This window comes from Mustelus asterias, chromosome 23 (genome assembly GCF_964213995.1).
Source record: "Mustelus asterias chromosome 23, sMusAst1.hap1.1, whole genome shotgun sequence".
Lineage (NCBI taxonomy): Eukaryota > Metazoa > Chordata > Chondrichthyes > Carcharhiniformes > Triakidae > Mustelus > Mustelus asterias.
In genome coordinates, this window is record NC_135823.1 from 32,298,411 (window position 1) to 32,308,876 (window position 10,466).

A 10,466-nucleotide genomic window follows, 5' to 3' on the forward strand; every position below is an offset into this window, starting at 1 on the left:
AATCTTGCTTCAAGACTTTAGTTCCCTTGGCAAACGTGGTTCAGTGTTTAATTAGTGGACCGGTTACAACAGTGAATCAGTCTTTACATTTATCACACAGATTGTCTGTCCAGTTTGTAACTCCTAATCATCCATTAAAGATTCCAGGTTTGATGTACAGACGGAGGGAGGGAGAGAGAGAGAGAAAGACACACACACTAACACAAGTAGAGTGACATGGGCTGAAGCAGAGAGAGGAAAGAGAGGGGCAGAGAGAAAGGGAGAGAAGGGAGAGGGAGAGAGGGACATAGGGAGAAGGATAGAGGAGGAGAAGGAGAGAGGGGCAGAGGGAGAGAAGGCAAAGGGAGAGAGGGGCACAGGGAGAGAGAGACAGCAAGGGAGATAGAGTAAAACAGAGACACAGAGGGGGGAGAGAGGCAGAGAGAGAGGGGGGGGGAAGCAGAAAGAAAGGCTTTAAGGGAAGAAGACATAAATAGATAGGGACACAGGCAACGACATTAGTTTTAGTGTCTTTGGCAGTGATCCAATCAGATATTTTAATGTTTCACAGGATCAGCTGGACAGGTATTGCTGGATCAGGAACCTTTGTAGATCAACAGGCACAAGGGTAAAGGGTGAAGGGAACTTGGTGCGAGTTATGTTGCTGGCATCAAAGTTTTAGCTGAGAGTACTGCAACAATCTTATTTCTGAAGTGTTTCTCGTGCTATAGTAAATGTTTAAAATGTGGGATACCATCTGAATCAATGAGACTCTGTATTACAATCACACATTGGCGGCACGGTAGCACAGTGGTTAGCACTGCTGCTTCACAGCTCCAGGGACCTGGGTTCGATTCCCGGCTTGGGTCACTGTCTGTGTGGAGTTTGCACATTCTGGGCGGCACAGTAGCACAGTGGTTAGCACTGCTGCTTCACAGCTCCAGGGACCTGGGTTCGATTCCCGGCTTGGGTCACTGTCTGTGTGGAGTTTGCACATTCTCCTCGTGTCTGCGTGGGTTTCCTCCGGGTGCTCCTGTTTCCTCCCACAGTCCAAAGATGTGCGGGTTAGGTTGATTGGCCATGCTTAAAAATTGCCCCTTAGAGTCCTGAGATGCATGGGTTAGAGGGATTAGTGGGTAAATATGTAAGGATATGGGGGTAGGGCCGGGTGGGATTGTGGTCGGTGCAAACTCGATGGGCCGAATGGCCTCCTTCTGCACTGTAGGGTTTCTATGATTTCTATGACATCATGTCCTTGGCACTCTCCTCAGTGCTGTCTGTACTAACTAGCTGTTCTAAGAAACTTATTTTGTTCTTTTTCTCTCAGTGGGTTGGACATGGGTGTGTCTCCCCTCCAAGTCCAGTGATTGGCCCTCTATTCCCCCCCAAGTCCAATGATTGGCCCTCTATTCCCCTCCAAGTCCAGTGATTGGTCCTCTTTTCCCCTCCAAATCCAGAGATTGGCCCTCTATTCCCCTCCAAGTCCAGTGATTGGCCCTCTATTCCCCTCCAAGTCCAGTGATTGGCCCTTTATTCCCCTCCAAGTCCAGTGATTGGCCCTCTATTCCCCTCCAAGTCCAGAGATTGGCCCTCTATTCCCCTCCAAGTCCAGTGATTGGCTCTCTATTCTTCTCCTCGGCCAATCACAGCCATTGGATTTATTCCCTTGCTGCTCGCTCATTTCCCATTCATTTCACATGGAGGTCTGTAACAGTCTGGAATAGCAGCATCTCAATGGGTGAAAGATCACAAGTGGATTCCAGGCTACAGTTACTGTGAAATTCCCCTAGTCGCCACAGTCCGGTGCCTGTTCGGGTCAATGCACCTAACCAGCACGTCTTTCAGAATGTGGGAGGAAATCAGAGCACCCGGAAGAAACCCACGCAGACACGGGGAGAACATGCAAACTCCACACAGATAGCAACCCAAGCCAGGAATCGAACCCGGGTCCCTGGCGCTGTGAAGTGGCAGTGCTAACCACTGTGCTACCGTGTCACCCTTTATTGCAAGGGGATTAGAGTACAAGAATAAGCAAGTCTTGCTATAATTGCGCAGATTTTGGTGAGACAACACCTGGAGTATTGTGTGCAGTTTTGGTCTCCATATTTAAGGAAGGGGATATACTTTCATTGGAGGTGCAACAGTGAAGGTTCACTAGACTGGTCCCTAGAATGAGAGAGTTGTCTGTGATGAGAGGCTGAGTAAGTCGGGTCTATATTCTCTGAAGTTCAGAAGAATGAGGGCTGATCTGATTGAAACATACAAGGTGCTGAAGGGGCTTGACAGGGTAGACACTGAGAGATTGTTTCTACTGGTCGGCGAACCTGGAACACGGGACACACACTCAGGATAGTCAATTATTTAGGACTGAGATGAAGAGAAATTTCTTCATTCAAAGGGTTGTGAATCTTTGGAATTCTCTAGCCTATAGGCTGCTCCATTATTAAATACATGTAAGGCTGGGGTAGACAGACTTTGATCTCTCAGGGAACCATGGAATATGGGGAGTAGGTGGGAAGGTGCTGAAGCCCAGAATCAGCCATGATTGTACTGAATGAAGCAACTGGCTCAATGGGCCATGTGGTAAACTTCTGTTCCTATCTCTTGTGTTCTTGTGTTCCTCTGGTCCATTGGCAGCTCCTGATGTTCCATTTGGCAATGGAGATTGGGGGCATGGGCACATGTTTGAGTAGCCAATCCTGCGCTCACTGGACACCACTTTGCAACACTGGAAACTGTTGATTTGAGATTAGACCCAGGTCCAGCCACTCCTGATGCTGCATAAACATCCTAAAAAACATTGACTATTAAAAAAAACGCTCCCATTTTTAGTCAGCACTGTGACATTCAACCACAATAGCAGTACATTGGCTCAATCAGAACCCATCCCATCCCATGACAGACTCATTGCAATTTATTTCAGTACACTGTACCACTGAGAAGTAATAAAGACAAGGGCCCCTTAACAAAGCAGAACACAAGCTGCAGAAGGAGAAGGGGTGTGGGTCCCACACTGACTTGAGGCAATTCTTAGAGCGCAATTGCTGAATGTGTTGGAGTGCAATTGGATTAGCAGCTAATTTAATCAGAGGTATTAATTCCTTTAAAATAAACATATTAACACTTGCACTAAAGTAGAAGGAATTAAACAGGTAAAGCTTTCGCCCACCAAGATTTGTCCAGTATCATTTCAAAATTAAGGAGGGAATTTTAACCTCCTCAAACAGGGTTGTTTGGGAGAATAAAGTGTTAGAAATTTGCAATTTGACTCAAACACAAGACCAACCCGCCACTTTAAGTTTTAACACAGGTGGGTTGCCCCGCAGCGGGTGAGTTCGGCAATTTCAATATTCCCCTGAGGTTGGTACCCTCATTTGTCCCCTGATTTCAAATTAAATTGAAACTGGCCAGAACACCAGGCTGGAGGAACCCCTGCAGCTAAAGGAAAGCAAGGGTCTGCAGGGCCAGGGGGTCAGAGCCTTTTCACCTCACCTGCTGGATCTAACTTGGGTGCACTGCCAATTCCTGTGATCAGACACTCCAACCAGCCCCCTCAACTCTATTTCCCCAACTCCAGTATTCAATCCCTCCCACCTCTCCATACTGATCACTTTCTGTTGCGGCTTGAAAACAGAGTAAAACATTGTTAATTATTTCCTGCCCCAGACTCAGAGAAACTCCTACCACCAGGTTTCCTGACCTCAATCCTTCACCTACTCGCTGCCAAACCCTCATCAAAGCTGAAGACAATTACAGGTTCTCACTGGCCTGTTAATCACGACTACCTCCTACACATTGTCCCAAAGACTCTCCATCCCCAATACCATATCGCAAAATACCTCACCATCCCCAACACCCCTTCCCAATATCACCTCCCATCCCCAACACCCCATCCCAAAATCACTCCATCTCCAACACCCCAACCCAAAATCACTCCACATTCCCAACACCCCATCCCAAAATCATTCCAGATCCCGAACACACAATCACAAAATTGCTCCCCATTCCCAACGTCCCATCAAAAATCACTCCCCATCCTCAACACCACATCACAAAATCACTCCCTATCCACAACATCCCATCCCAAAATCAGTCCCCATCCCAAAATCAGTCCCCATCCCAAAATCACTCCATCCCCAACATCCCATCCCAAAATCACTCCTTCCCCAACACTCCATCCCAAAATCACTCCCCATCCCCAATGCCCCATCCCAAAATCACTCCCTATTCCCAATACCCTATCCCAAAATCACTCCATCCCTAAACCCCATCCCAAAATCACGCCCCATCCCCAACACCCCATCCCAAAATCACTCCCTATTCCCAACATCCCATCCCAAAATCACTCTCCATTCTCAACGCCCCATCAAAAAATCACTCCATCCCCATCACCCCATCCCAAAATCACCGCCCATCCCCAACACCTTATCCCCAAATCACTGCCCATTCCAAACACCCCGTCCCAAAATCACTCCATCCCCAACAACAAATCCCAAAATCACTCCCCATCCCCGACATCTCATCCAAAAATCATTCCCCATCCCCAATACTGCATTCCAAAATCACTCCCCATTCTCAACACCCCATCCCAAAATCATTCCATTCCCAACACCCCATCACAAAATCACTCCCCATCCCCAACACCCCATTCCAAAATCACCCCTCATCCCCAACACCTTATCCCCAAATCAAAGCCCATTCCCAACACCCCATCCCAAAATCACACCATCTCCAACATCCCATCCCAAAATCACTGCCCATTCCCACAATCCCATCCCAAGATCACTACCTATTCCCAACACCACATCCGAAAATCACTCCATTCCCAACACCCCATCCCAAAATCACTCCATCCCCAACACCCCATCCCAAAATCACGCCCCTTCCCCAACACCCCATTGCAAAATCACTCCATCCCCAACATCCCATCCCAAAATCATTCCCCATCCCGAACACTCCATCCCAAAATCACTCCATCCCCAACGCCCCATCCTAAAATCAATCTCCTTCTCCAACACCCCATCCAAAACCACACCGCATTCTCAACACCCCATCCCAAAATCAACACCCCCTATTCCCAACACCCCATCCCAAAATCACTCCATTCCCAACACCCCATCCCAAAATCACTCCATCCCCAACACCCCATCACAAAATCACTCCCCATCCCCAACACCCCATCACAAAATCATTCCCATCCCCAACATCCCATTCCAAAATGATTCCCCATCCCCCACACTCCATCCCAAAATCACTCCATCAACAACACCCCATCCCCAATTCGCTCCCTATCCCCAACATCCCATCCCAAAATCATTCCCCATCCCCAACACCTTACCCCCAAATCACTGGCCATTCCCAACACCCCATCCCATAATCACTCCCCATTCCCAGCACTCCATCCTAAAATCACTCTCCATTCTCTACACGCCATCAAAAAATCACTGCATCCCCAACAGCCCATTACAAAATCAATGCCCATTCCCAACACCCCATTACAAATTCACTCCATCTAAAACACCCCATCCCAAAATCACTCCCCATCCCCAACACCTCATCCCAAAATCACTCCATTCCCAAAAACCCATCCGAAAATCACTCTCCATTCCCAACACCCCATCCCAAAATCACTCCATCCCCAACACCCGATCCCAAATCCACTCCCGTTCCCCACACCCCATCCCGAAATCACTCCCCATCCCCAACAACCCACCCCAAAATCGCTCTCCATTCCCAACACCCTATCCCAAAAGCACTCCCCATTCCCAACACCCCATCCCAAAATCACTCCATCCCTAACACCCCATCCCAAAATCACTCAATCCCCAACATCCCTTCCCAAAATTTATCCATCCCCAACACCCCATCCCAATATCACCCCCCATCACGCCATCCCAAAATCACTCCCCATCTAAACACCCGATCCCAAAATCACTTCCCATTCCAAATACGCCATACCAAAATCACTCCATCCGCAACGCCCCATCCCAAAATCAGTTCCCACCCCCAACACCCCATCCCAAAATCACTCTCCATCACCAACACCCCCATCCCAAGATCACTACCCATTCCCAATACCCCATCCCAAAATTACTCCCCATCTCCAACATCCCATCCCCAAATCACTCCATCCCCATCACCCTATCCCAAAATCACTCGCCATCCCCAACACCCCATCCCAAAATCACTCGCCATCCCCAACACCCCATCCCAAAAGCACTCCATCCCCAAGATCTCATCCCAAAATCACTCCATCCCCAACACCCCATCCCAAAATCACCCCCATCCCCAACACACCATCCCAAAATCACTCCCCATCTAAACACCCCATCCCAAGATCGCTCGCCATTCCCAACATCCCATACCAAAATCATTCCATCCCCAATATCCCATGCCAAATTCACCCCATCCCCCAATCACTCCATTCCCAACACCCCATCCCAAAATCACTCTCCATTCTCAACAACCCATCCCAAAATCACTCCCCAACACCCCATCCCAAATTCACTCCCCATTCCCAACACCGAATCCCAAAATCACTCCACCCCCAACACCCCATCCCAAAAATACTCCCCATTCCCAACACCTCATCCCAAAATCACTCTATCCCCAACACCCCATTCCAAAATCACTCCCCATCCCCAACACCCCATCCCAAACTCACCTCCTTCCCCAACACCCCATCCCAAAATCACTCCCCATCCCCAACACCCCATCCCAAAATCACTCCCCATTCCCAACACCCCATCCCAAAATCACTCCATTCCCAACACCGCATCCCAAAATCACTCCATCCGCAACACCCCATCTCAAAATCACTCCCCAACTAAACACCCGATCCCAAAATCACTCCCCATTCCCAACACACCATACCAAAATCACCCCATCCGCAACACCACATCCCAAAATCAGTTCCCATCTCCAACACCCCATCCCAAAATCACTCCCCATCCCAAGCTCGCTCCCCTTTCCCAACATCCCATCCCAAAATCACTCCATCCCCAACACCCCATCCCAAAATCACTCCATCCCCAACACCCCATTCCAAATCACCCAATTCCCCAACACCCCATTCCAAAATCACTCCCCATCCCCAACACCCCAGCCCAAAATCACTCCATCCCCAACATCCCATCCCAAAATCACTCCCCAACTAAACACCCGATCCCAAAATCACTCCCCATTCCCAACACACCAGACCAAAATCAATCCATCCGCAACACCCAATCCCAAAATCAGTTCCCATCCCCAACACCCCATCCCAAAATCACTCCCCATCTCCAATGCCCCATCCCAAGATCACTCCCCTTTCCCAACATCCCATCCCAAAATCACTCCATCCCCAATACCCCATCCCAAAATCACTCCATCTCCAACACCCCATCCCAAAATCAGTCCCAATCCCCAACATCCCATCCAAGAATCACTCCCCATCCCCAACACCCCATCCCAAAATCACTCCCCATCCCCAACTGCCCCCATCCAAAATCACTCCATGCCCAAATACCATCCCAAATGTACTCCCCATCTCCAACACCCCATCCAAAAATCATTCCATTCACAACACCCCAACCCAAAATCACTCTATCCCCAATTCCCCATCCCAAAATCACTCCATCCCCAACACCCCATCCCAAAATCACTCCCCATTCCCAACACCCCATCCCAAAATCACTCCCATCCCCAACACCCCATCAAAAAATCACTCCATCCCCAACACCCCAAAAAAGATCACTCCATCCCCAACACCCCAACCCAAAATCACACCATCTCCAACAGCCCATCCCAAAAACACTGCCCTTTCCCAACAGCCCATCCCAAAATCATTCCCCATCCCCAGCACCCCATCCCAAAATCACTCCATTCCCAACACCTCATCCCAAATTCACTCCCCGTCCCCAAATCACTCCATTCCCAACACCCCATCCCCAAATCACTCCCCATTCCCAACACCCCATCCCAAAATCACTCCATCTCCAACACCCCATCCCAAAATCAGTCCCAATCCCCAACATCCCGTCCAAGAATCACTCCCCATCCCCAACACCCCAAGCCAAAATCACACCCATCCCCAACACCTTATCCCCAAATCACTCCCCATTCCCAACACCCCATCCCAAAATCACTCCATCCCCAACATCCCATCCCGAAATCACTCCCTGTTCCCAACACCCCATCGCAAAATCACTCCATCCCCAACATCCCATCCCAAAATCACTTCCCATCCCCAACACCACCTCCTAAAATCAGCTCCCATTCCCAACACCCCATAAAAAAATCACTCCATCCCCAACACCCCATCCTAAAATCACTCCCTGTTCCCAACACCCCATCCCAAAATCAGTCCCAATCCCCAACATCCCATCCCAGAATCACTCCATCCCCAACATCCCATCCCAAAATCCCCCCCCCCCCCCATCCCCCTCCGTCTCCAGCTCTCACGGGCTGGTTCCTAATCCCCACCACCAAAAACTCCAGTTGCGTCCCTGCTCTTTGTGGAATCTTGCTGTGTGAAGTTACAGCTGCCACATCTGTTTAGATACGATCTGACACTCAGGCTGAGTAACTCATTTGGTGCCGCCACATCTGGAAGAGTCCGAGCAGGAAGACCGGAATTTGATGATTGGCGAAGGAATGCCGCATTGTAATTGCTAATTTTACAGATATTACTGAAATTGCTCAATATCAGGAATTCCCAGCCCAGATCCTCTCCGGAATAGCTTCCTGCTCCCCTGCAGCTGTTCACCATTAGCAACACCACTGGCGCAAACATCAGCCCTTGTAAAGAAATCTTCCATCAGAAACAGCTGGAGCCTGTGAAAGCGGCGCTAAAACTCAGACATCAGACCGGGAACAGTAGCAGGAGAGGGCTATATATACACACACGTGTATATGGACACACAGCCGCCCAGTCTGAGCTAGTTATCATCAAAACTCCACATTAGACAAGGCATCTCACAAACTGGCCAGCTCTGCACACACTAAACTGGGAATTCCTCCTGCTAGCCCTGCCTTGGAGATCAGATCCCCTCCCCAGCTGTTCAAACATGCAGATGGTACATCCTTGTCCCCATTCCCAAAGTACTGATGCCTGGGGAATTTCATCCCTGTTCCCAGTGCCAAGAGTAAAATGTCATCAAAACTCAAGATGCATTTTTCCCATTTTTGCAGCGGACCGCAGAACGGTTTAAGTCGGGTTATTGGGTAGCAAACGAGGGGGTTCGAGTGCGGTTCAGCCCCGGCCTGAGGGCATTAGTCCATTCTGTCTGGGGGCATTGAAGTTGGTGCTGTTTGCCCTCCCCCTCTAACAAACACACACACACACACATACAGGGAGAAACATAAATTGCTCCTTCCTCATTTGGGGAAGAGAGTAATTCGCTGTGAATCTCTGGCTTACATGAGGTCGGGTCTGAAGCGATGCAAGACCGCACAGAAAGCGAGTCCATCCCGCCACGAAGTCGTCATGTTGGTGATCTCCACATTTCCATATCCCTCACACTGCTTCTTACACCATTGCTGCAGCGCTTTGATCGCGGCCATGGCCACTCCACTGAGCACAAGACAGAAAGAAGCCGGCTACCAGGAAATCCGGGACAAGGGGACAGAGAGGAGAGGGGGAAATAAGAGGGAAGAAAAGTGAAAGAGAAAGTATAGAGAGGGAGGTGAGGAGAAAAGATAGATAAGAGTAGGTTAAGGAGATCGAGAGGCAGGGAGAGAAGAAGTTGCATGAAGCACATACAGAACTCAAAAGTTTACAGAGCCATTTTTAAAAAGCTGGAGAGCAGATCCGCGGGAGAAGCGGGAAAGAACAGAAACACTTTGAGAGAAGTTCCAGGAGCAGAGTTTGGGAAAGCAGATGATAAAAGAGATGTATATACAGACAGAGAGAGAGAAGCAGTCTGCCCGGATCTCCCCCGGGAGAAATGAGGCAGGAAACTGACTGGGAGTCACTATGAAATACAGACAGACTGATACACAGACAGCTGACACACTGACAGACAGACACACAGACAGACTTACACACAGATAGCCTGACACACAGACAGGCAGAGAACCCAGAGTCACACACAGCTCCTGACAGCTGCCACTGGCTGCCGAACACTGGGGCTTTCCACTTGGAAATGGCCTGAGTTCAAAACAAAAAAATTAGCACTTTCCAAATCCCCTCCGAGCCCTGGGAATAAACCCCTCCCACACTGGGAATAAACCCCTCCCACACCTGGGAATAAACCCCTCCCAAACCTGGGAATAAACTCCTCCCACCCCTGGGAATAAACTCCTCCCACACCTGGGAATAAACTCCTCCCACCCCTGGGAATAAACCCCTCCCACACCTGGGAATAAGCCCCTCTCACACTGGGGGATAAACTCCTCCCACACCTGGGAATAGACTCCTCCCACACCTGGGAATAAACCCCTCCCACACTGGGAATAAACCCCTCCCACACTGGGAATAATCCCCTCCCACCCCTGGGAATATACCC

The 10,466-nt window shown here is 49.5% G+C and overlaps 1 protein-coding gene across 2 annotated transcripts in view; it reads right to left on the reverse strand.

The window, feature by feature from the left end:
* Positions 1 to 10,158, reverse strand: part of micall2a (mical-like 2a) — a 92,855-nt gene extending 82,697 nt beyond the window's left edge. Inside the window, exon 1 of one of the 2 annotated variants that reach the window (XM_078240201.1) lies at positions 9,380 to 10,158. In XM_078240201.1, the coding sequence (XP_078096327.1) occupies positions 9,380 to 9,522 (143 nt within the window). In that variant the 5' untranslated portion in view covers positions 9,523 to 10,158. The remainder of the gene's footprint in view (positions 1 to 9,379) is intronic. The other variant, XM_078240200.1, reaches the window with a different exon arrangement.
* Between the last annotated feature and the right edge of the window lie 308 nt (positions 10,159 to 10,466).